The sequence below is a fragment of the Falco peregrinus genome, chromosome 3, assembly GCF_023634155.1.
Source record: "Falco peregrinus isolate bFalPer1 chromosome 3, bFalPer1.pri, whole genome shotgun sequence".
Lineage (NCBI taxonomy): Eukaryota > Metazoa > Chordata > Aves > Falconiformes > Falconidae > Falco > Falco peregrinus.
The window spans coordinates 114,388,409-114,415,121 of NC_073723.1; the positions used below are offsets into that span (position 1 = coordinate 114,388,409).

Sequence of the window (26,713 nt, forward strand, 5' to 3'; positions counted from 1 at the left end):
GCAAAAGAAGCCCCCAACTCAGGTAAGTTTGGGGTTAGTGTTGTGGTTATTAGGGCACTTTAGGTTTTAGGCGGCTTAGGGGGACTGGGTTTCTAGGGGTTACGGGGAGTTTGGGTTTCAGTGGGTTTGGGCTGTTTAGGGTTTAGAGGTTAGGGTTGGGGTTCGGGTTAGAGGTTAGAGTTGAAGGGGTAGGGTCCTGTGTTAGGATCCTGTCTTACATTTATGGTTAGGGTCCGGTTAGGTTTAGATCCTATCTTAGCTTTAGCTTTAGGGGTAGCATTAGCTCCTGTCTTAGGGTTAAGGTTTTTAGGGTTAGGTCCTGTTTTGGAGGGTAGGTGGTGTTGAGTGTATGTGTGGTGGGGGAGGGGGCTTGGTAGGTAGGTAGGTGAGATCAAGTGTGTGTGGGGGGGGGGGAGGGGGACTGCTAGGTAGGTAGGTGGGGGTGAGTGTAAGTGTGTGGGGGGGGAGGGGGCTTGGTAGCTGGGGGCGGGAGTGTTTGGTGGGGGAAGGCTTGGTAGGTAGGTAGGTGAGATCAAGTGTGTGTGTGTGGTGGGGGAGGGGGATTGTTAGGTCGGTAGGTGGGGGCAAGTGTGTGTCTGGTGGGGGAGGGGTTTCGGTAGGGAAGGGCGGGCGAGTGTGTGTGTGGTGGGGGGAGGGGTTTTGGTAGGTAGTAGCTCATGAAAGATACATCTAGGATTAACAACCCTCCCCGGCAGTTAAACGCTTGCCCTTTGCAATACTTTTTAGAGAAATCAGCAGTCGGGGGCGAGGGGTGGGGGTCCCACCGCCGGCCTTCTTGTCCTTCCCCTGCCCGCTCGCAGGGGCTGAAGAGGCTCCTGAGCCCCCCCCCGCGACAGCGTTACCGCCGGCCCCAAGGCAGCCCCTGCGGCCCGCGGGGGGCGGCAGCCCCAGCCCGCTGCCACGGCCCCGGCCAGCGGCTGGGGGAAAGACAAAGCCCCGCGCAGAGCTGCGGCGGCTGCCCGGGCAGCCCGGAGGCGGCGGGGGGGCGGCAGGGCGCCGCGGGCCGACCCCCCTCCCGGGCCCCGCCGCCACAAGGGAGCACCGGGGCCGCCCCGCCGCCGCTCCTCGCCTCCTCGCTGAGCTAGCGGCGCGGCTCCGAGAAAAAGAAAAGGCGGCAGCACCGCGAGCAGCCCGCTGACCACCGCCACTGCCGGGGAGACGAGAACCGCCGGCAGCCCCGCCGGGCCCGGGCCGGGCCGCCCGCCTCAGCCCGCCCGCCGCCGGCACCAGGCGCTCCCTGCCGCGGCCGAGCGCCGGCCCGCCACGTCCCCCCCAGCCGGCCGCTGCCCGACGGGGAGGCCCGGGCTCGGCCCCGGCCCGCCCGCTCACCCAGCGCCGCCGCACGTCCCGGCCCGAACGGCTCCCGGGCTCCCGGCGCGCCGCGCGGGCCGGCCGTGAACCCGCCTCCCGGGGCCGCGTGCGCAGCCACAAGCCCCGCCCCGAGGCGTCAAGCGGATTCTGCGCATGCGCTGCCCTTAGTTGGGACGGCGCGATGGCCCTTAGTTTGGCTGGAGCACCGCTGCCATCTAGCGAAATAAAATGAGTACTGCAAGAAGCAATCTAGCAGACTGCACAGTTTATTATAGAAATGGAACGAAAAATAACAAATGCTGAGAAAGAAAAACAGCTGAGCAGGTTTTTCTGAATTCTGGTGACTGAATTGGATGAAAGGAGGAAGCAAAAATGCCATTTAGCAGACCCTTCGTATCACCAAGTACTCTTACAGAATGAGGCCTTCCCACTTGGCTAGCACTAGCTAGGATAAATACTGGTAACAAGTGTTTGCTGTTTCTGTCCCCTAAAGTCTGCTCTGAGGACTAAGTGATGCATTCTTCCTCTGTGAATATCATTAACGGCGTCTGGCTTCGCTTTCCTTTGGTTGTTTCTGTGTTTTTTAAAAATTGTGTGTGTGTATGTGAAAAGGGAAAGATATGATGCTTACTTTTTAGATTAATTGCCATGGCTGAAGTTGAAAAGTCCAGAAAAATGTAAGCTGGCTGAAGAAATGGGTTGATCTTGTAAGAAACTATGGACTAGGGTATTGTTTATTAAGATTTATGTTAAGCCCAATGTAAAGGTTAGGCAACAAAAGATATGAAATCGCTTATGCAAACAGCCACCAGACACTGCTTGTGTAAGATAGGATAACCACAATCGCTTACACAAACTAAACCAGATACCGCTTGTGCAAGATAAGATAACCGCCAGATGTCCAGGAACCGACAGAAACAGGACAAACAACCCCATATAAGGACATATGAGTGAGGGGTCAACTATGGGACGAAGGAGGAAGACTTCTTACTTCGGCCTCAACGACCACCAGGAGGCAGAAAACGACCCCCTAACAACAACTGAAGCATGCGCAGAGTACCTCCACTACCTCATGAACACGGGAGTAAAGATGTATAAAAAGGGACTGTTTGAACTGCTCAGGACGGCAGTTGGCGGAGCGCAGACTCCCCTGTCGTCCAGCGCTGGTTTTGCTCATATTCTACTTGCTATAATTAATAAAATTTTAATTGGATTATGATCCGTTGTGGTCTCAATTCATAACAATTTCTGGTGCCGTGACTCGGATAAGGAACGATGGGCTTTGGTCCTCCGGGGAGGCGCCCCGCGACCAACAGCTTACTCCAACCTTACCGACAAACCTAAATTCTAGGATATTGAGCAAAAAAGGACCGGTAAAATCCCATAAAATTCTGTGCACGGGAGTCCGGACGAAGACGCAGGACGCGTAAGTATATTGCGAATTTGTTCGTGGGTTTGCCGTTCGGGCGGGATTGGGTCTCCTGGAATATAACGAGTGAGAGGTTCGATATACTGAACCAAGCGAGTGCGGACTCTTAAGTACTGCGTCTCCCATCTCCCGCGAGGGACTGGGCCAGGAACAAGGGGAGCGAGTGAGTGTATGTTTGTGGATATTCCAGTGATGGGGGCGAAGGGCAGCAAGCCTTCGACTCCCATGGGAAGGGTACCCACTGTACCTAAGAATACCCCTCTGGCATATATCTTAGACAATTGGAGATATTTCCCTGGAACCCTAGGGAAAGATAAGCAGAAGATGATACAATATTGTACTAAGATATGGGGAGGGAAGAAGATTTCTAAAAATGTCTTTTGGCCAGTCTATGGGTCAGAAGAAGATTGGGTAAGACAGCAATTAAACCTCTGGGTTAATAATAAAAAAACCCCTTAACCCGGAGGAGAGGCAATATGCGGAAGCGTGGCTAGAAAGACCGGGAGCTAGACTTTACCCGCTGAATGAAATAAAAATTAAACAAAGAAAAAAGAAGGAAGAGTTAGACGAAACCCTTCTAACCCCCCCTCCTTACATTCCTCCTCCTGCTCCCGCAGCCCCTCCAGAGGTCCCCAGAGCGCCCACTCCCCCACCAGAGTCGGAACAAGGGTCTCCCCCTCCTCCTAGATGCGTAACTAGAAGTCAAAAAGGGGCAGCTCAGATGTACCCCCTAAGGGAAATACCCATGGGGGGACCTCAACCTGTGATCGGATATATTTCCGTACCCCTGAACTCGGCTGACCTACGAGATTTTAAAAGAATCGAGATGGGAAACTTAATTGAGGACCCACTCGGATTGGCAGAAAGATTAAATCAATTTTTGGGACCAAACCTTTATACTTGGGATGAGATGCAATCTATCCTTGGTCAATTATTTACTACCGAGGAAAGAGATATGATTAGACGAGCAGGAATGAGACTGTGGGATGCTCAACATGCCCAGGGACCTCAAGCAGATATTAAATGGCCACTTCAAAGACCTAATTGGGATAATCAGGATCCGGTGCATAGAACTCATATGCAGGACCTGAGAACTATAGTAATTCAGGGGATTAGAGAAGCAGTACCCCATGGCCAGAATATCAATAAAGCATTTAATGAAATGCAAAAGAAAGATGAAAGCCCTACTGAGTGGCTGGAACGACTGAGGAAAGCCCTTCAGCTGTACTCTGGGATAAATCCAGACGACCCTTTAGGGTAAGCGCTCCTCAAAACTCAGTTTGTGGCAAAATCATGGGAAGATATCAGAAAGAAGATTGAAAAGTTAGAAGACTGGCAGAATAGCGGGTTGGATGAATTATTGAGGGAAGCTCAGAAAGTCTACGTAAGGCGGGAAGAAGAGAGCAGCAAGCGACAAGTAAAAATGATGGTAGCAGCGGTCAGAGAGAATCACAAAGGGCGGACTGGTGAACACAGATCTGCTGAAAAGAAACAAGGGAACGTAGTAGTAAAGAAGGAACAGGGATGTTGTTTTTACTGTGGAAAGAAGGGACATATAAAGAAGAATTGCAGAGAAAGGATCAGGGATGAGTAAATATTGAAAACGGAATAGGAGAGTCAGGGGCTCTATATCTTAGGGGACCGGAGTCATCATGAGCCCTTGATAAAATTAAAAATAGGTCCCCATAAACAAGGGTTCACCTTTTTAGTAGACACTGGAGCTGAGAAATCGACTATTAGGCAAATACCTGAGGAATGTAAAGCTTCCCCTGAAAAAAAAAAGTACAAGTAATTGGGGCAAAAGGAGAACCCTTTAAAGTAAGCAAAATCAAAAATGTGGTATTCGAAACTGAAAATAAATTTGGAATGGGTGAACTCTTGCTCGTCCCTGAAGCAGAATTTAATCTGTTAGGACGAGATTTAATTGTTGAATTGCAATTAGAAATTAAAGTAAAAAATCAAGAACTAACGGTGTCTGCTTATCCTTTGACCGTGGATAATCAAAAACAAATTAACCCCGATGTCTGGTACTCTCCAGACACAATTAGTAGACTGGAAATCCCACCGATTAAAATCCAAATTTCCGAACCCCACATACCTGTGAGGGTAAGGCAATATCCCATATCCCTAGAAGGACGGAGAGGATTAAAACCAGAAATTGATCGATTGTTAGCACAAGGAATCTTAGAGCCTTGTATGTCACCCTTTAACACCCCCATTCTGCCTGTAAAGAAACCAAATGGGAAATATCGGCTCACACATGATTTAAGGGAAATAAACAAAAGAACTATCACCCGGTTCCCTGTAGTAGCAAATCCATACACACTGCTAAGCAAGCTAGGACCCCATAACTCCTGGTATAGTGTGGCTGATTTAAAGGATGCCTTTTGGGCCTGTCCACTGGCAGAAAAATACCGTGATTATTTTGCCTTTGAATGGGAAGACATAGAGACAGGCCGTAGGCAGCAATTGAGATGGACCGTGCTCCCCCAAGGGTTCACTGAGTCCCCTAATCTGTTTGGACAGGCCCTGGAAGAGCTCTTAAAAGAATACCAGGTACAAACGGGAAACGTGCTGTTACAGTATGTAGATGATCTGCTCATAGCAGGGAATAATAAGGAGGATGTAAGAAAAGAAAGCATTCGACTCCTAAACTTTCTTGCACAAAAGGGCCTACGGGTATCACAAGAAAAGTTACAATTTGTGGATAACCCTGAAAAGATAACATAATGATAGAGACTTTATTTGATTATTTTGCCGCATTACCTTTTGGTATAAAGTGTGTATTGCTGTTTATATTTGCTATAATTTTTTTATCTATTATATATGGAAGCGTACAAAGTGTGTTGAAAGAAATTGCTAAACTTATGCAACCACACAATATTGAATATAGAAGATATGCTGATGCAAATAATATATGCACTCTAGATATATGAATTAGGTGTAATAATTTGAACTGTAATTGTTATCCATTTGCTTATTTTAGGTGTAAGGTATGCCAGGATAAATGGTAGACACACTGTGAATGTGGATACCCTCCGATAGGAGTTTACACACAGTGTTGGAAAATCCAAAGAACTCTCACTGAGTGGAAATTAAAACGATTAGAGTCTAAACAAGAAATTATTTGAGAATCCCATGAGTGGTGGGAAATTTTTGCCAAAAAAAACCCAAAAAAACCCCAAAACCTCAATATTATTGTTACCAACGAACCAGTCCCCTTTATAGCTGAAATCTTGACTATAAAGTGCAGAAGGGAAGTACTAACCGTGTCTTGCTTTGCCCCATTAGTTAAAGCTGCAAAGTGGGAAGCCTATGTAAACAGGCAGAAAGCCCAAAACAGCTGTTCTCCTGAAGAATTCCCTTGCTGCCGAGAAGATGGTACACCCCGTGGCTCGAAGCAACCGAGTCGACGGGCAAGGCAGAGGAGGAACAAACTGTGGAGAAAAGAACCAGAACAATGGGACACAAAAGCAACAACGGCCGAACTTCCCCAGGACTGGTAAAAATATACTTAAATTGGCAAAATTGACAGACGCCCTTTTTCCTGTTATGCCGTTAGTTCTGTTATTGATAATAACCCAAGCAGATGGAAACCCTCATGAGCCAATGAGCTGGAAATTATTGCAATTAGATACAAGCCAAGTCGTTGGTGAATTTCAAGGACCTGGCAGCCCAACATTCAACGTAACTCCATGTCAACTAATCGGGCAATTCACTCCTGTATGCAAAAGACAAGGATGGCAAGGTAATAAAAGTTCAACTTATTTTTGTCCTGCCTCTAATCCAGGGAAAGAATACTGTAATTACCCTGGACATTATTATTGCGCATACTGGGGATGTGAAACAGTGGCCCTAGAATGGGGAATTAATAATGATAAATATTTGAAAATTAGTTGGGGACCCCAAGGCTGTAACCCACCTTCATATACTTACAATGGACATATATTAGGGGGACAATACTCGTCAAACTGTCAATATCTGGAAATAAATATATCAAGTCCTACAGATGATAGTTGGTTAGTAGGAAAGATGTGGGGAGTTAGAATCAGAGAACCAGGGCCAGACCGAGGGGGTTTTATTAAAGTAATAAAGGAAAAGCTTCCACACGATCCCTTACCAGTAGGACCAAACCTGGTCCTGAATCCACCCACTTCCTCTGAAAAAAAAAGGTTGCCCCCGTAATTGTTGTAACCCCTTCTCCAGACTCCCTTTCGGAAACAACTAATGACACTGTGACTGAATTTTCTTTATCCAGGGATCTAGAGTTGTCAGAATCCAAAAACCCCTTATGGAATCTAATGCAAGCCTCTTATCGTGCCCTTAATGAAAGCAAACCAAATTTAACTGAGGAATGCTGGTTATGTTATAATGTTAAACCACCATATTTTGAGGCAATTGGAAAACCAGGTAGGATTCAATGGTCTAATGGTTCAAACCCACGAGAATGCCCATGGAATGACCAGAGGAACCATACGCAAGGAATTACTATTCAATTAGTAACAGGTCAAGGAAAATGTATAGGTACAGTGCCCGAAAAGTATCAGCCTTTGTGCAACCGAACAGTCACTAACACCAATATAGAGAAACACAAGAACCAAAATGACAAATGGGCTATCCCGACACCAGGAGCTAAATGGGTTTGTTCAGACATCGGAGTAACGCCTTGCCTATCCCTAAACGTGTTTAATCAATCTCAGTTTTGCGTACAGGTGATTATTGTTCCTCGTCTGATCTATCACACCTCCGAGGAGGTGTTACGCCACTTTGAAGGAGACCTGAATAGACAAAAACGAGAGCCAATTACAGTGGTAACCCTAGCTACACTGCTGATAGCGGGCAGAGTTGGAGCAGGTACAGGCATAGCCTCCCTAGTAAAAGGTCAGGAATGACAAAGTTTGCAGATGGCTGTAGATGAGGATTTAGCAAAAATAGAACAATCTATCCAAAATTTAGCCACTTCAGTAAAGTCTTTATCAGAAGTAGTGCTGCAAAATAGAAGAGGATTAGATCTATTGTTCTTAAAGGAAGGAGGGTTATGTGTAGCTCTCAATGAAGAGTGTTGTTCTTCTGCTGACCATACGGGAGTAGTCCAGGACACCATGTCTGAACTCCGGAAAAGGTTAGATCAACGTAAGAAGGATCGTGAGGCGGGCAGGCCATGGTATGGAAACTGGTTTAATGTTTCACCTTGGCTAACCACTTTGTTGTCCACTTTAGCAGGACCGCTTATCATGTTGATTTTGGGACTTATACTTGGGCCTTGTATATTACGCTATATTTTACACTTTATTAAAGAACGGTTTGACATAGCTAAACTGCTTATTTTTAACTACGAGGTCTGGGGCAAAATATAAGAGTGTATCTATTAATGAGGATGAAGATTGTTGTGAATGCGTTATGCCACGTGAGAACTATGCCTATTGTAATTGTGAGGTATTACCTTGTGAGTGTTATGATAAATGTTGGGATTGTGGAAAAAGGTTTGCTTGCAGTGCCGAGAATGAAAGTAGTGTTTAATAAACAATAAAAGGAAAAAAAAGAAAAAGGGGGGATTGTAAGAAACTATGGACTAGGGTATTGTTTATTAAGATTTATGTTAAGCCCAATGTAAAGGTTAGGCAACAAAAGATATGAAATCGCTTATGCAAACAGCCACCAGACACTGCTTGTGTAAGATAGGATAACCACAATCGCTGACACAAACTAAACCAGATACCGCTTGTGCAAGATAAGATAACCGCCAGATGTCCAGGAACCGACAGAAACAGGACAAACAACCCCATATAAGGACATATGAGTGAGGGGTCAACTATGGGACGAAGGAGGAAGACTTCTTACTTCGGCCTCAACGACCACCAGGAGGCAGAAAACGACCCCCTAACAACAACTGAAGCATGCGCAGAGTACCTCCACTACCTCATGAACACGGGAGTAAAGATGTATAAAAAGGGACTGTTTGAACTGCTCAGGACGGCAGTTGGCGGAGCGCAGACTCCCCTGTCGTCCAGCGCTGGTTTTGCTCATATTCTACTTGCTATAATTAATAAAATTTTAATTGGATTATGATCCGTTGTGGTCTCAATTTATAACAATCTCAAAGCTGTGTCTATCTCCAAACAAGAGAAATCCTGTTTCTCCTGATGAGGAAGGATCATTGTTAAATAGCCATCACATTACCACATCACCAACATATAATGCTTAATGTTATGTGTTTGTACATGTAACAAAATCATACGTGCATTTATTTCTCGTTTGAGAATGCTGTCTGTGGAGGGGTTCTCTGCGCTGTAGTTCAGAGACCTGTAACTTAGGCTTAATTTAGGTCTGAATACACCACCTAGAAATGAATCCGGTTTTGATGCAAAAGCAAAGGGGACAGATGTTCTACTTCTTTTAGAAGTTGTTTCAGTGGCTAACTGCCTTCACTTAGACCTCAGTTTCAATTTTTTTAAAATGCGAATGGTTTTAGTGTTCAACAGTAGGTTCTTCACATATGTCTTCTGCATAAATGTCAGTTCCTGTTAAAATCCATTTATAAAATACTACACCAACTAACTTAAGATGCTCCACCAATGTCATGCACCCCAAGGGAACCTTTCAGCCCTCTCTTTATACAAGTCACTCATGTCTATTCATTAACTTTCCGGGAACACATTAACATCCCTCGTGCCTGGACAACTAGCACACTCCCATTCAAGGATTTAGTATATCTTCAAGTTAACAATATTAACATAGCGTGTGCCTGGACAATTAGCACACTCCCTATGTCACCCATTTGAGGATTTAGTACGTCCTGAAGTCAACAATAAGGGTCTCCTCCGATAAACATGAGCACACCATTCTTTAAATAAATCATATATGGCCCGTTATTCACCCGCACAGAAGGGCAGCCCTTGTTTTAGTCTTGCTGGCAAAGTCAGCTGAAAAGCAGCTGGTGAGGAGCATTCACTTGGGAGAGCAGGATTTCTCCTTCCCAGTAAGCAGCAGTTGCAGGGCAGCAGACAAACTGGCTGACATTTGCCAAGAGCCCTGAAGGTGCAAAACCCTCCAGAAATGCCCATCGTTAGTCCTGCTGTTCTCGGCCCACAAAGCTTGTTTGTCTCCCAGAGAGCACAACTCTTGCAACACATCCCGTCTCCCTGGGAACTAATCCCTCCTTAACTGCCCACCTGAGCCCACAGCAACATCTCAAGGCCTAGGAAGGCCTGGCATGAAAGGAAAACAAAGGTCAGGTCTCAAGTGCAGACTCTTGGGGATGTGAGCCCAACAAGTAACCTTCTCTCATTAGGCTCATCATCCAGGTAAGCCAGTCACAGCTGCTCCTGCAGAGAAGCAATACAAGGGACTCCCCAGCACCCCCTCCCAAAGCCCTGCTCGGTCCCCTGGCAGGGCAAGTGCTGCTACCAGCATGGACTCCCTGCCTTCCCAAATGCTCCCCTCAACATTCCCACTTGCCCCAAGTCTATGTACAGCTCCATCTAGCAATGCCACAGCAACAGCAGTTGTCTTTGCGGTTAAATAAATTCACCCGGAAGAAAAAAGGCAGCTAGCATCTGCTCCCCGGCAGAGCTTGCAGCACACAGAGATATTGCTCCATTTCTACATGTTTCATAATGCTTTTTTCTCTTTCTTTCACTCCTCATAAAGCAAACCACACAGGTCAGTGGGATCAGGCACAGAACCACAGAAAAATACAGGTGGAAAGGACTCTGGATGCCTCTAGGTCTAACCCCTCCACACAAAATGAACAATTTCAAAGTTAGAACAGATTGTGTGGGGACGTGTCCATCTCCAGGATGGAGGTTCCCCAGTTCTCCGGGTCACACAAGCCTTTACCTGCCTTTACGGTCACCAGACACGTGTTTGCCCTCCGCTGCAGCACAGGCTCCAAGCAATACTGTGTGTTGTGATTCTGCAGCCCTTGTTCTGGAAGTTAACCTCAGCTGTACACGCCTTCAAAGTCCTTGACTCCTTGAAAAGAAGAAAAAGTCTCCTTTGTTGGGGTGTTTTTTGGTTTTAAGCAGCCAACTGTTGAACTATCCCCCTCCCCCCTGCAATAGCATGTTCTTTAGGAAAGCACTCCGTTTGGGACAGACCGCCTGCTGCGGTGCCCTCGTACTGCAGCTGGTGTCTCCACTGGAAAGGCTGATGGGTCGCCTAAATCTGGGAACTTAGTACGCCAGTGAAGTCCTCCTGTATGGCAATAAGAGAGGGAGGCACTGACAATCAAAAGCATACTGACACCTTGCTGTGCCCTGCTTTTGTCTGTCCCGTGGCTGAGCAGGTGTTCCATGTGCCACTGGAGGAGAGGAAATACAAGGACACGAATCAGTTTGGAGAAGGCGAGCAGGCCAAGATCCGCCTTGACATCGTGCAGAAGACAGGAGCTCACCTGGAGCTGTCTCTTGCGAAGGACCAGGGCCTTTCGATCATGGTCTCTGGCAAGCTGGAAGCAGTCACGAAGGCTCAGAAGGAGATTGTCGCTCGACTGCAGACTCGGGTGAGGGCATCTAACTGTTTCTCCCTTCATCTTTGCTCTTCCCCAAGACTCGCAAATGCTTTGAGACCCTTGGGCACGTGTGCTTGTAAGCCAGAGAGGTATGTCATTACGTGACTAATTCAGCTTTGCCATACGTTTTCAAAGCACCCAATTGGCAATTTGGACTGGAAATGAGGCTTAAAATAGGGTTCCAAGGTAATTACAGGCCGTGGTGTTGCATGAAGCGTGGAGTCTGCAATCTCTGGAACACTTGATTTGCAACCAGTGACTTTGTGCTGAGGTGCTGGTGCTGGAAGGGGTGCAGGAGCCTCATACACAAAGCTAGTAGTGTGTGAGAACGGGACGGTGCTTTTCCTGAAGTCCTTCAGAGGAGAATGTGGAAGGCTGGGAGAAAGAAAAGTAGAGAAAAGGAAGTCCTGCCAAAAGCCGAAAGCTTCGGGTCAGGGTTCTGCATTGTGTAACTCAAGCCACACTGGTAAGGAGCCACAACCCTGTTGTTTCGGTTGCTTCAGTCCCCTAGGTTTTGATCTTTTACCTTAAGGTTCTTGAGCTCATAGTCAAGGTGGTAGCTCCTGTTAGGATGTATCGCAGCCAGGTGTTACAGTGTGTTTTAAAGTATAATGCCAAAGGTAGTTAATGCAATGTTAATACCATGTCTGCTTAGTGCTGTTCAGCCCCTGTGTCATACCCTGCCAGAGGAAAGAGAAAGGAACAAAACCCTACATCCACAATGTGCATCTGAAAAAACAGTTCAGGTCGTGCCGCCACAGATCCGTGAGCCACTGTTCTCAAATATACCTCCTACTGCCCCGGCCCCAGGTCTGGAAGGTGTGTCTGTATTCCAGCTTCTCTTAGGCTTGGCTGGCTTCAGGACAGGAGCACAGAGCTGAAAAGCCACACCGAGTGATCTTTTTTTCATCTTTTATTTTTTCCATTATAGCTTGAATTTTCATTGTCTGATTGCTGTTAGTGGTTACCTAATCACAGGGATCAAGAGCACGACAGCAGTCATCAGCTACCAGACCTGTAAAAACTTAGTGAGAAGGGAAGAAGTCAGGAAGCCCTTGTATAGACCAGCCCTTTAATGCTAGATTGAGAGAAGCTCACAGAAGGACCCCTTTTCCATGTGGGGCCTTCTAGAAGCAGTCCCAGGAGCAGCATGTGTTACACTTGAAGACCCCTTAGCACTTAAGTAGCGGTAAGCGTCTGCTAGCTGCCTGCCTCCTGCAGTAGGTTTCTGGTGTTGAATTTCTCTTTCCTAGGAGTCATACTGTATGTCCTGTTCTCTATAGCCTTGGCAGCAGATGTCAGAGTTCAGATAAACTCCACCTGTGAGCTGTCAGCTCAGTTGTTGTCTGGTGTACTGATGCAGTGTCTTACGCTAGAGGATAGGCACCTCCTCGTCTGTGTCGGAAGGCCTTTGCTAATTCAGAGTACTGCTCCTGTGCAATCAGAAGGGTTCTGAGGGAAAGGTGGGGTTTATACTCCTGGCGTAGAGGCACTGTAGATCAACTGGTGCAGTGTCAGCTCTCAAACAGAATGTGCTGGAAAGGTGTTGTCTTTGCTCCTCAGTAGCACCACTGAGCAGCATCTACCTTGCTTTCCCTGGCTCTGTTCCTGTGGATCTGCCAGTGCAGGCAAGGCTTTTCACAGATGCTTGGTTCTTGTGCTGCAGGCTTCAGCAACAGTTGCCATCCCCAAGGCGCACCACCGTTCTGTCATTGGAAAGAATGGTGAGAAGCTGCAGGACCTGAAGCTCAAAACTGCAACCAAAATGCAGATCCCCTGCCCAGATGACCCCAGCAACCAGATCAAGATCAGCGGCACTAAAGAAGGGATTGAGAAGGCCCGGCACGAGATCGTGCTTATCTCTGCTGAGCAGGTACCTCAGTACTGTGATCTCTCTCATGGCATTACCTGGTCAGCTATTTTGCTTCCCCATGGTATAGTTGAAGTTTGTAGCCACCATGGCTACAGTCAGTGGCTAACGTTAGCCTGAATGGAGACGTATACTGTGCCACTGGCTGTATGAGCACCGCTGCCAGGTCCTGCAACTTCTTGTGCTGCGTTTTGTCCATCTCTGAAGTCAAAACAAGCATTTGATAGTTGAAGTGAAGTGTCTTAGGTGCCAGCTGAGATAAGGCAGGAGATCACAGGGATGAATATCGTAAATAAGGAGCAGCAGCAGCAACCGTATTTGTAGATTGAAAGAGGTGGAGATCTACAAGCCCGCAAACTGAGAAGATTGCTTGGGCCAGAGCGTCAGGCAAGACAGCCCTGGGAACTTAGCTGTGTCTGGCAGAGACTGTAATAGAGAGGGCAGTTCCCAGCAAGGTCTGTTGTGGGCTCTTCCAGGATAAGCATGCCGTGTACCACCCTTTCATTGCTGGCCCTTACAACAAGCTGGTGAGTGAGCTCACGCAGGACACAGGGACACGCATCAACATTCCTCCACCCAGTGTCATCAACAAGACAGAGATAGTCTTCACCGGAGAAAAGGAGCAGCTAGCCCAGGCTGTAGCTCGAGTTAAGAAGATCTATGAGGAGAAGGTACGGATGGTCCATAACGCTTCCCACCTTCCCCTGGCACCTGCTCCTAGGCACTCTTCCCTTCTTGTTCTACTTTTGTGCATCCCTCTGTTGCATCTAGCTCGGCAGCCCTTGTAGTACATGACCCCGAATCTTACCGTTTCCTCACTCAGCAGAGTGGGAGCTGGGCTGATACTATCAGGGAGGTGACAGATTTCTCGCTTTTCTGTATCGTGGGAATTAGCAGGCCACCAAGAGCTCCCCTGGCTCTTGTTCACACCGGTGCTACTAAGGAAGAATAGAAGTGTGAAGTCTACAGTGGTGGCCAGCTGACAGTATCAAAGTTGCTACATAAGTTGTTGGAGGAAAATGCCGGGTCAGTGCTACTGTAGGCTGTACACCTCAGCTTTGTCCCCTGTATAGCCCCAGACCAGGACTGCAAGTGCCGTCAGTAAATAGATGCTAGACAATGAAAGTTTAACATTAGTAAGACTGTACCTGACAGTTAAAAGAAGTTTCTAAGAACAGAAGACCCTAACCTCTAGGAGGCTGAGACGGTGGAGATTGTCTATTGTGATTACTCAGAACTGAGACGTGCAGAACCTGAAGCGATCATCCTTGAAAGAAAAAGTAAAATGGCGAAGTGGTCAAGATATAGAACAACTTGTGAAACTGACTGTCAAGATAATGACTAATAAAAGACTTGTTTGAAACCAATAGATTAGGTAATGCTTTGTAGAGACTATAAAAGTGGAGCTAAAAATCCTGTAACCTTGTCACTCTCTGCAGAGGTGACCCAACGCTGCTGTACCGATTAAAACTGCAAACCTAGAGTAACCCACAAGAGTTTAAGTCTCTTCTTTTACAAAGTAGAAGTTGCTGAAGAGTGAATGTCACTCCAGTTTATTTCCCACAGCCAACGTTGCTGTGAATATCCTTGTTGTGGGCTGTTGGGCTGTTTTTCCTCATGGTTAGGTCTGTATTTGTACCAGTCTGGATTTCAACGGGGATAATTAGCTTATAGCCTGCATAGTGTTGCATTACAGCACTGCCTGGGAGATGGCTGGGAGCTGAACCCTGTTGTGCAACAGGGGGGATGGGGACGGGGACAACGACATGCCTGTGTGCGTTTGTGGTCTCTTCCATGCCGTGTCCCAGGGAGCTTGACACAGCATGCTAGTTTTGTACTTCACCTGTGAATTTTTGAGCACAAGGCTTTCTGTAGGCAGGGGTCCAAGGGGTGCTGGAGTACTGCCGAGCCACTGTGCTCAGCTTGGCTTTGCTCTTTGCTGGGTGCAGAGTTTGACTGCATCTTGTGCCTCTTCCTGTCGCTCTTGTCCTTCCTCACTCCCTTGTGATTGATGCCTCAGTGTCTCTGCCCCTACAGAAGAAGACGACTACTACCATTGCAGTGGAGGTGAAGAAGTCCCAGCACAAGTATGTCATCGGCCCCAAGGGGAATTCCCTGCAGGAGATCTTGGAGAAGACTGGAGTCTCTGTCGAGATCCCACCCACTGACAGTAGCTCGGAGATGGTGATACTGCGAGGCGAGCCTGAAAAACTTGGGCAAGCATTGACTGAAGTCTATGCAAAGGTACTGACAAGATGGGCTAGGCCTCCTTTGAAGGTCCCATGAAGATACATTTGTGAGCACTGACAGGTGTCACGGGGGTGGACTCTCTTGGGCCATTAGAGGTGCAGCTTAGAAGTCAATACCGGAGGTGCAGCACGGGAATTGGAACGGAATTGTTGTGAAGGCCTCTTCCAGTTTGTCCATCAAACAGCTTCTCTGTTTTTCTGTCTCTCAGACCAACAGTTTTACCGTCTCCTCAGTCTCTGCCCCCTCTTGGCTTCATCGTTTCATTATTGGAAAGAAAGGACAGAACCTGGCCAAAATAACTCAGCGGATGCCAAAGGTATGGATGAGCTGGTTAGCTTAGCACCCCCGGTGTAGAAAATGGTTTAGTCCAGATCACTTGTCACGGAAGAGAGAGGTGTATTCTAGCGTGGGTAAACCCAGGGGGAAATGACACAGATCTTTGCTATTAAAGGGAACCCTCTCTTATACTGGTGCAAACACTGCTCATCCTATGACATTGTCCTGGGTAGAGCCCTTCCAAGGAAGCTTTATGTGGTGCTGTTTTGAGAACTGATGTAGTAGGATACCTGGAAATGCCGACTGCAACAAGGCTTCTCCCTGGTGAGTTAGACAGTATCTAGATAAAGGCTAGATGAGTAACTTCTCCAAAGCCCTTGCAGACTCCGAGACAGCACCAGAGCCTTGGGCTCTAGGCACGCCATATGGCCAAAATTGTTAAGTTACTGACTCATAAAATTGTGGGGAGTTTGTTTGGGCTTTTTGGGAAGGAGCACGTCTCTTAGCGGCAGGGATCGATGGTGTAGGCCTGACCAACAGCATTGGCCTGGCTTGGATCTTGGAAAATTCTTAAGAGATTCATTGTCTTTCATCTCAAGGTTCACATCAAATTCACTGAAGGAGAGGATAACATCACTTTGAAAGGACCTACAGAAGATGTGCATGTGGCTCAGGAACAGATTGAAGTCATGGTCAAGGATCTGGTGAGCTGGAGTTACTAGTTCCAGTAAGAAACTGGGGGAAGAAGGGGCAACAGAGCAGAGGTGATGAGGGGTTTATCGCATCCATATGATGTCTTGACATGCTTAACCAAACTTGCAGAAGACAAATTGTGTGGCAGGTGGATGACACCCCTTGGTTATGAAACTCATCCATAGCATTCTTGAAAAGTCAGCATTAAATTTTTTGGTGTAGAGAAGGAAGGATTCTCTTTGTTATAGCTGGAGAGGCATATAAGTAAGTCTTTTCAATGTTTCATGAGCACAGTGTTCTCTTCTCAAACCAGAGGAATGCTTGTGCTCTGCTTAAGAGCAGGAGAAGTGCTTGTAGCTGACCGCTGGTGAGTCAGTGCCAGTATGGGCAGTAGGCAGTTACGTAGGGCACGAGACAGAAGCCGTGGCCTACCCTACCTGGCCCTATACAATTCTTTTTAGATCAACCGGATGGATTACGCAGAAATCAACGTTGACCACCAATTCCACCGACACCTCATTGGCAAGAATGGAGCTAGCAGTAAGTGGAGTGCCTTTCTAGTCCTTCCCATGCTCACACTCTCCGTGTTTAGTAGATCGTATCAGGGGCTCTGTAGCTCACCCAGTGTGCTGTCTCCATCACATTTCCTCTGCTTTTCTGGAGTGGTGGTGGTACAAGGAGAGAAATGGGCCGTGAGGCCTTGCAATGGCTTTAATGTGTGAAAGTATCTTGGGAGCTTGAACAGTAGCGGAATTACTTTGACGTGTCCTGGAGGAAATTTGTTGGATTTTTTTTTTTTTTTTTTAAGCGTTGCTCTGTGTGAATTACATTTTAGCAGCCAGTTGTGGGTGGTGGAAATCTGCTTGGTGAGCTTCTCCCTGTAGAGGAATGAAGGCGGTGGGTTGATTAGCATTGATAATGTGCAGCTGTGGCCTTGCCTCAGAGGCAGTGGGTTGACTGACATGGACCATGTGCAGGTATAGCTGGTTCCCGCTAAGTGGTCACATAGCCCTGCGGACTGTGGGAGAGGGGGTCAGATGGAGGAGCAGTAGTGTGGTCTGGCCTCTGGAGGAAGTTGATACAGCACTGACAGTGGAATACGACCAACGGTAAGGCCTTGTTGCAGTCTACTAGTTTGATTGTGCTGCAACATCTCCCCAACAAAGAATTTGGGGTAGAAATGAATGATTACCTTCTGCTCTAAATGTGATACTGTTTGGGGAAGAAACATGCCTCGCTCTGACAAGTGAACAATTGGCTCTGTAGATGCCACAGTATTTACTTGTACAGGTTCTTGTGTGGCACAGATCTGCTCTCGCTGAATTCCAGGGTGAAGAGGCAATTTCCCGTGTCTCAACCCTACCCCACTGAGCCCTTCTCAGAGGCGGGTTTACTTCTTCAACAGCCTCTGAGCAGTGATAATCAAGGTGCCTCGCTTGCAAGTCTTTGCCTGGCAGACTGCGTCACCACAGTCCTTGCCTTGACGTTAACAGGATTAAGGATCTGTACAAGGTGTCTGTGCGTATTCCCCCGGACAACGAGAAGAGCAACCTGATCAGAATTGAAGGAGACCCACAGGCCAAGAAAGAGCTGCTGGAACTTGCTTCCCGTATGGTAAGTTAGTAGGATGCGATGTTTGGGAGACTGCAGGGTTTGGGCTCTCGTGTTCCCTTGTAACCTTTGGGTGCAAGTGTGTGCCCCTTGCCCACCGAGCACTTGGATCTCATGACAAGTGCAAGTTCCTCTTCACAAATGTCTTCCTCTGTTCCCTCGGGTAGCCCTTCTCTGTCAACCTAGAGTGAATTTTGTCTAGAGAAAAGAGGGACAGTGCTGGCAAGTAAACTGTCGGGCAGCAAACCGGTAAGTAAAAGTATATGGCTGAACACTCGGCGTGAGCTCTGTTCTCATCAGGAAAATGAACACACTGCGGACCTAATCATTGAGCAGAAATTCCACTGGACCATCACTGGGCAGAAGGGTGAGCGGATCTGGGAAATCCGGGAGAAATTCCCAGAGGTAAGGCTTTTTAGGAGATGAGGAATCCAGAGGGGTTATTTCCTACATGGGTAGTAGGCCTATCGTCACTGAAGTCGTAACTTTAGTGGCTCTGTAGCGCAAGTGTCTGAGAAGATAGTTCTTTCAGCCAGAGGCTGCTAACACGGTTACCCTTTTCTGAATGAGAAAAGGGGATGTGTAGGATCCCCCCAACCTTTGCATGTGTCTGACACAAGAGTTCTTGCATTTGCTTGAGTTGGCTATAAATGACCACCTCCTGCAGGTTATCATCGGCTTCCAGACCCTGCACACAAGAGTGACATCGTCCAACTTAGAGGTCCCAAAAATGAGGTGGAGAAGTGCACTGAGTACATGCAAAAGATGGTGGCAGACCTGGTAAGGAGGTCTTCTGTCTACTGTTCCCTCCTACGTGCCTGAATAACCCTGGGGCAAAGCAAAGCTCTACTGGCTTGGGTAGAGCTAAAACACCTCAAGAGGAGGGAGCTGTCGATGCTGTTTTGGCTGAATGGAGGCAGGGGGGTAGTACCTGTTATTTGAAGGCTATAGGGGAACGTACTTGCCTTTGTTTATTCTTACAAGCCTCTCGTATAGAGAACTTCCTGGGGTCTAAGCCTATTGTCAAAAGCTTGTTTATCAGAGTTCCTGAAGTCGGGCCTCACTTGCCACGACAGTGTAATCTTCAGTTCTCCCTTCCTTTCTCCCTTAGGTTGAAAACAGCTTTTCTATTTCTGTCCCCATCTGCAAACAGTTCCACAAGAACATCATAGCGAAAGGAGGTGCCAACATCAAGAAGGTGAGCTATCTTTCCTAACTCAAGTGCTTGTGATGATCACTGCCTGCAGCAAAATCCCACTGGATGCTCCCTCCTGCTCATTGGTGATGTCAAATATGGCCTGCAAGGGCTTTTTTTCTGACATGGGACACTTCTGAGATGATTTTTTTTTCCTTTGTGGCAGATCCATAAAGAAAGCAACACCAAAATTGATCTCCTGGCAAAGAACAGCAACTCGGAGACAATTGTTATCACAGGCAAGAGAGCAAATTGTGAAGCTGCTCGCCACAGGATTCTTGCCATCCAGAAGGAGCTGGTAAGCGAAGCAACTGGCCTTTTGCGGTTGAGGGACTGGAAAATGTTGCTAGAAGACACAGATACAGATGTGGTTGTAATGGGTGAGGGCAGGGAGGAGACAAATGTGTCAGTCTGTTCTTGACTCGTAAACCAAAGTTTGTGACTGCTCCTGTCAGGAGTAGCCAGTCTCCAAGCCCTCTGCTCAGGCATTTCTTCCAGCTCTATAAAGCTCCTAGCAAGGTGGGAGTTAGAGGGTAAGCAGAGTGGGTGCAAACACATTTCTGCAGCTTGACTCAAGAGGCTGGTGCTGTCCTCTCTTAGGCCAACAGCGCAGAGGTGGAGGTCTCTGTTCCTTCCAAACTGCACAATTCCCTCATTGGTGCCAAAGGCTGCTTCACCCGCTCCATCATGGAGGAGTCCACATCCACTTCCCCATCAAGCGCTCTGGCAGTGACACCGTGACCATCGGGGGCCAGCCCAGGGTGTGGAGAAAGCCAAGAAACAGCTGCTGCACCTGTGAAAGAGAGCAAGGTCTTAAATAAATAAATAACTGGCAATGCTCTGTTTGTGTTGAGAAAGGAATGTACTCTGAATAATTAGAAAAGATAAGGTGGGCACCTGAAGGAGCGAAGGAGACCACCAAGTCAGGAAATCGTTGAAGAAAGAAAATGGAAAGGTCTATTCCACCTAGATCCCCCCCCCCCATTATGAATGGAATGATTGGGTGTCCAAATCAAATGACTATGTATGTAAAGATGTTGTGTAACCTCTCAGGAAAACCGTATAAAATACCTAACTTTTCACTGAAAACTTGGGAGTTAGTTTGTGTGGTGCGAATCGGCTAGCTCCCTGATGTTGCACGAAATAAATACCTTTGCTGCTTAAAGACAAAACTGGTCTGTGAGCAGTTACTCTGTGCCATTTTGGCATCAATTTGGCGAGCCAGGCAGGAGAACTCTCTGCTGGTGCCGGAATCCAGGGGCCTGGGGACTCTCGGGGCCCTCAACTGGATCTTCTGTCAGCAAGACTCCCCTGCCCCTTGGCTTCTCACACAGGTGGGCAAGGACTTCTGCACAGCATAAAAGGTATTTATATTTATTCTTTGTTTTGAGTATTTGATTGTCTTAAGATCTGGGAAGCTGAAAACTTCATTTAGGGTGTCTTGAGATTTGGGGAATTCCTAGAACGTAACAACTGACATGGCGCTCTGTGTCTTGTTTGTCTATGTGTTGGCTTGTTACATGTTCAAAATTAGAGTTATGCATCGTGAGTAAAAAAAAAATAAAAATTCTAGTAATTCTAGGCGAATAGCTGAAAACTTAACATGCTACTTAGGGCCAGAAAAAGTTAGAACTTGGTTTTTGGCAGCTGTTCATTGAAACATGTACTTTATGTGCTAACGCAAACTGTCAGCGTTCCTAGAGTTGTATGTAAGTGCACGGTACCTTGTAACACACTGCCTGTGTGGCTGAGGGTTGCCCGGCGAGTGTGATGTGTGTGAGAGACACAGTTTAACTGCGAAGTGAGTGGGGAGTCCTGATCTGCGTTTCTGTGTTCCCCGCGAGGGGGGGGGCAGCCAGAGACGGATGGAGCGATTGAAACGTCAACGTATGAAGTGGTGGAATGCAATATTAGATACTAGAACGGGGAACTGGGGATGAAACACTAGAACAAATATAATTTGGGAAAAGCACGAACGTGGGAGCCCAGGTCAGTAAAGGGGAGTCAGAGGTCTCGGGAATACAGCCTATTAAACCCTGTTCCACAGGCAGTAACGTAACATTTGAGAACTGAACAGCAAGTCAGGAAGATCCTTTCTTGCTGTGGCAGGCTGCTTGTGTAAGGCTTTTATTGTCTGCTGCGGGTGCTGGAGTAAATGAAGAGAACCAGTCTTTTGGGCGGGAGTGCTGAGGCAAGGCACTTTGCAAAGTGTTCCCCAAAGCAAGGGCAACCAAGTCATGCCTTGTCCTGGCTTTGTGGCTTTAGCAGTGCTTCCTGGCTCTTTATCGTTGCAGGGTTGCAGGTGCTGTTTTCCTGCCTGAAGCCCTGGGGCTCCTGGGTAGCCACCACCCCCCCAGCCCACAGCTGATGTCCTCAAAATGATCTTTCCTCTCTTCTGACTATGCTTGCCATGCGATAACTGGGGACTAGGCAGATATTGTTTGATGGTGCGTCCTAGGGGAGGACTTTGGGATCATCCCTTGGCCCAGACTCCTTGCCAGTGGGCATCACGGCTGAGCTCAGGTGCTGACACCACAGCACAGTCCCACAGGGAGGTGGGGGCTGGATGGCACCTCTGGAGGTGTCGCTGTCCTCTCAGCTCCTGCTCGGATTCTGGCTAAGACACAGCTTGGGCTCGATGGATGCTCCACTGGGGAGCAGTGCCATTAGCTCGGAGCCAGGGCCACATGCAGGCAGACACCGTGTCGCTGCTGATCATGACCTGCAGCTCGCTGTCCCCTGCGGCCATCATCCCTGCACACTGACGGCCGGGCAGTTTCTCCAGACGCCCACACTCAGGGCAATGGTATAAAGCAAACTGCCACGCTGGCCACTAGAAATACGTCAGCTCACCCAAAAAGCCTTTCCATCAGCTCCAACAGCAGCCAGACCGCTGAGGCTTTTGTGTGTCCCAACGTGATACGGGAGACATCTGCACCCTGACAGAGGATGAAGGATGAGCACTCTCACCATCAAACAGCGAATTATTTTGCTCATAGGCTGTTGTGGTTTAAGCGGGGCCGCCAGCTGCGCACCACACAGCTGCTTGCTCCCTCCCTCCCCAGGGGGATGGCAGGGAGAACTGATGTGAATAAGCTGTAAATAATATGGTCAAGTTTGTATTCATAAACCAATATTCATTTTAATGCATAAATAAGCTTGTAATTGTATAGCGACAAAGGGGTTAAAATGTCTGAAAGATCATATAGACTGTTCTGGCAAGAAAGTTGCAGATCTCTGCAAGGGGAGCTGTCCTCCTTATCTGCAAAGCAAGCTGCCCTACCAAGGAGATAACGGGACAGCAGGATGGCCTTGAGTAAAATTACGAGGGGTATTGTAAAAACCCTGGGAAAGATTTCTACAAGTCTGCCAACACATCCCTTTTGAGACCTAAGGTGAAAAGTACACCATGAGGAAGACCTACGGCCTTCCTCCCATAGACCACTGCCCACATTCTAAAGACCCCGGCCCACAATTTTTGGAAGAATCTGCGCAAGCGTGAAGCTAATTAGCATATGAAGCGAGGGTAGGCGGGTTCAGGTAACGAATATGTATAGGCGTTAATTGAATATTCATTGTTTCATTATATAAATATAAGATAATCTGCCCCTCTGGGTGTGTACGATTGGTGGAAGGATCCCCCGTACACCCGGCGCCGACAATAAAGAATATTTAGTCACTAAAATCTGATTTTGGACCTGTGAATCAATCTGGCGACCCAGATGGGACACCTCTCTGCCTGGCCGTAGGACCCGCTGGGAAGTGGACTCCCTTGGGTACCCCCGGGATTTTTCCCGGAGGGACTCCCCAACTCACCGGATCACTGCGGGGGCAGACAAGAATCCCATTATAGTAAGTGACAATATTCTTTATTGCTTTATTCTGGTATCACCAGTTATCTGTTCTCTGGAGCTGCCCGTAAGACAAGAGGATTGACTCCTGCAGGGTGGCGTCTGGGTATGCTTTGTGACTCACGTCTCAAGTATACGTCTGGTCTGGAAAACTCAGGTATACTTCTGTAGCTAGCACCCCAAGTATACTTCTGGTTCGGTTTGGGTTTTATCGGCATTTAATTGCCATCTGGAATCTGGCAAGTTTGCTTATAAAGCTTATTTGCTGCAGTGTTGCTTATTTTGGTTACCGGATTTATGGAATGTGGAATTTGACTTTGACAATCGTTACTGTGATTTCGGCTATATTTTTGATAATAATAGTGAGTTCTTGGTGTTGCTGTAGAAAGATACCTGCGTGCTGCATTTTGTAAGTATTAATTCTGTAAGTGATAAGTGTGTTCTGCGAGTGTAAGCTGGAAAAATGGGAGGAAAGCAGAGTGGTGGGATTTGAAAGAAAAGCCCATTAGGATGTGTTTTGGGTCACTGGAGGGATATTGGAGGGTCTGTTGGTGGAAATGTGAATAAGAAAACATTGATAAAGTACTGCAATCAATGGTGGCCACTTTATAAGCTGGAAGGAGGGGAAAAGTGGCCTTGTAATGGAACTATAAATTATAATACTTTGCTGCAGTTAATGTTGTTCCTACGGAGAGAAGGAAAATGGGATGAAGTAATGTATGCTGATATGTTTTTCACTTTGAGGAATCACCCAGAGTGGCAAAAGGGGTGTGGAATTAACCTAGCACCACAAGATCCCTTAATATTAGCAATGGAAAAGGATATGAGGAAGGATGGGATAGGAAAACTGAAGAGATGTTGTTCAGCATGTAGTATTGGTCAGAGATGTTTAAAATTAAGTGAGTCAGAAGAAAGGGTGGAAGATTACGTTCCACCTTTACCGATCGTGGAAAATGGTAAAGCTGAGGGATCCGATGGTGAGGAACCCAGAGACAATGTGAACCCTAAAGGGTTCACTCCAATTACTGCTCGTACGTGGAGCAAAGCAGGATTAGGGAGCAAATCAGGACCAGTAATACAGGCTCCCTTGCGACAGGCTGTGGGAACTAATGGGCCTGTTAGAATCAAGATTCCTTTTTCCACTAGTGAATTAGATTCATGGAAAGAGGCAGTAAAAGGTTATAGAGATGATCCGGAGAGGATAGCCAGTAGGTTCGAATTAATTGTGAAAAATTTGGATCCGGACTGGAAAGAGATAGAAATAATGTTAGCAGCTTTATCTGAAACTGAGAAACAACTGATAATTAAAACTGCACGAACGCATGTACAAGTTCAAATAGCCTCAGGAGTTTTACCTGGAACTGTGGAAGTCCACGTTCCAAGGGCAGATCCTGACTGGGATTATAATGATGATAATGATTATAGATTATTAAAAAGATATCAAGAATGGATAAGAATCGCTTTAGAAAATGCCATTCCTAAGTCCATGAATTGGTCCAGGCTATATATTATAAAACAAGGGCCATCTGAGACACCCTCAGAATTCTTAGATCGTTTAAGAACAGCTATGCAAAAATTTACAATGATAGATCCTTCCTCAGAAGAGGGTAAATTACAGTTGGTTTCATTATTTCTAGGACAGTCAACAGAAGACATAAGGAAAAAACTCCAAAAATTACAAGGGGCAGACATGAGAGACTTAGAAAAACTGGTAGAAGAAGCATGGAGAGTGTTTAGAAACCGGGAAGAGGAGGAAAGAAACTGGGACAGACTATTGCAGCAGCAACAGTAGCCGCATTGAATAACCAAGGACCAACTTTTCGAGTTAAAAATAGGGGAGATGGGAAACGAATAAGGACCCAGCAACCACCTCTAAGATCAGATCAGTGTGCCTATTGTAAAGAAGTAGGCCATTGGAAAGGGGAGTGTCCAAAGCGAGGGAGAGCTCGAAACATGATAGCAAATGTTTCGTCGGATCAATGAAGTCGACCAGGAGAATCTACCCTAGCAGATCCTCTGGTTAAAATAGAGCTAGGGAAATCAGGACAGAAAATGGAATTTTTAATAGATACAGGCGCCTCTTATTCAGTGCTAAACCAGAAATTCATGCCAGAGGATAAAGACTTTGTGACTGTAGTGGGAGCCACTGGCCAACAACAAAAAGCCTTTTTCTTAAAGCCGTTAGTATAAATTGGGAAAACAGATGGGAATACATAGGTTCTTATATTTACCGGGATCACCAAAATCTTTATTAGGCCGAGATTTATTAGAACAACTAGAAGCAGAAATAGTCTTTGAAAAAGGGAAAATGGAGTTAAGGATAGGAGAAGAACAGCTAATAAATGTATTGAGTTTAGCATTAATACAGACTGACCCTAAAGGTGAGATACCTTCGGAGATCACAGATCAAGTATATCCAGGAGTCTGGGCCACCAAAGTCCCCGGAAAGGCCAAGAATGTGACTCCAATAACCATAAAATTAAAACCAGGGGAAAAACCTGTTAAGGTTAAACAGTATCCTTTAAAGATAGAGGATAGGAGAGGAATTAAAGAAATAATTGATAAATTTTTACAGTATGGGCTACTAGTCGAATGTGAATCGGAATATAATACGCCTATATTACCAATCAAGAAGGCCGATGGAAAAAGCTATAGGCTGGTTCAGGATTTAAGGGCCATAAATAAAATCATTGAGGATATACATCCAGTAGTGGCGAACCCATATACTCTGTTGACTAAATTAAAGAATAGTCAAGTTTGGTTTACTGTACTGGGTTTAAAGGATGCCTTTTTCTGCTTAGCCTTAGCTATGGAAAGTCAAAAGTTATTTGCCTTTGAATGGGAAAACCCCGACTCAGGCAGAAAGACACAGCTTACGTGGACAGTATTACCTCAAGGGTTCAAAAATAGCCCCACTATTTTTGGGAATCAATTAGCTAAGGAACTCGAGACTTGGACGCCCCCAGACACTGAGGGGACTGTTGCAATATGTGGACGATCTCTTAATAGCTACTGAGACTAAAGAGAGTTGCATTCGATGGACTATAAGTCTCCTTAATTTTCTGGGTTTAAATGGATGTCGAGTTTCCCAACAGAAAGCCCAACTGGTTCAGCAACGCGTGACTTATCTGGGATTTGAAATCTCGGGAGGACAATGAGAACTGGGAACCGAACATAAAGAGGTTATTTGTCGAACTCCAGAACCCCAAACGGTAAAGGAACTGCGAACTTTTCTGGGAATGACAGGTTGGTGCCGTCTTTGGATTTATAACTATGGACTGATGGTGAAACCTCTGTATGAATTGGTAAAGAACGATCAGTCCAAGTTAGTCTGGACTGGAAAAGCACGAAAGGCTTTTAGACAACTTAAACAAGAGCTGATGCAAGCTCCGGCCCTAGGATTGCTGGATCTCTCGAAACCCTTTTGGTTATTCTCTCATGAGAGACAGGGGATAGCTTTGGGAGTACTAGCACAAAAACTGGGTCCCTATAAACGAGCAGTAGCTTACTTCTCTAAACAGTTGGATGAAGTAAGCAGAGGATGGCCCGGATGTCTTCGGGCTGTTGCCGCGGTTGTTATTAATATACAGGAAGCTCGAAAGTTTACGATGGGACAGAGAATGACAGTGTTAGTCTCCCATACAGTCTCAGCAGTTTTGGAACAAAAAGGAAACCATTGGCTCTCACCGCAGAG

The 26,713-nt window shown here is 46.8% G+C and overlaps 1 protein-coding gene across 1 annotated transcript; it reads left to right on the forward strand.

Annotated features, from left to right (window-relative positions):
* The first annotated feature begins 10,961 nt into the window (after positions 1–10,961).
* Positions 10,962–20,146, forward strand: LOC101921969 (vigilin-like). Its single transcript, XM_055799937.1, is given in 15 exon segments — positions 10,962–11,264; positions 12,940–13,146; positions 13,620–13,814; positions 15,181–15,387; positions 15,602–15,709; positions 16,269–16,373; positions 16,824–16,899; positions 17,846–17,976; positions 18,274–18,386; positions 18,648–18,753; positions 19,085–19,171; positions 19,335–19,466; positions 19,769–19,853; positions 19,856–19,909; positions 19,912–20,146. Coding segments are annotated over 15 exon segments (1,965 nt in total). The 3' UTR covers positions 19,968–20,146.
* Positions 20,147–26,713: the final 6,567 nt, after the last annotated feature.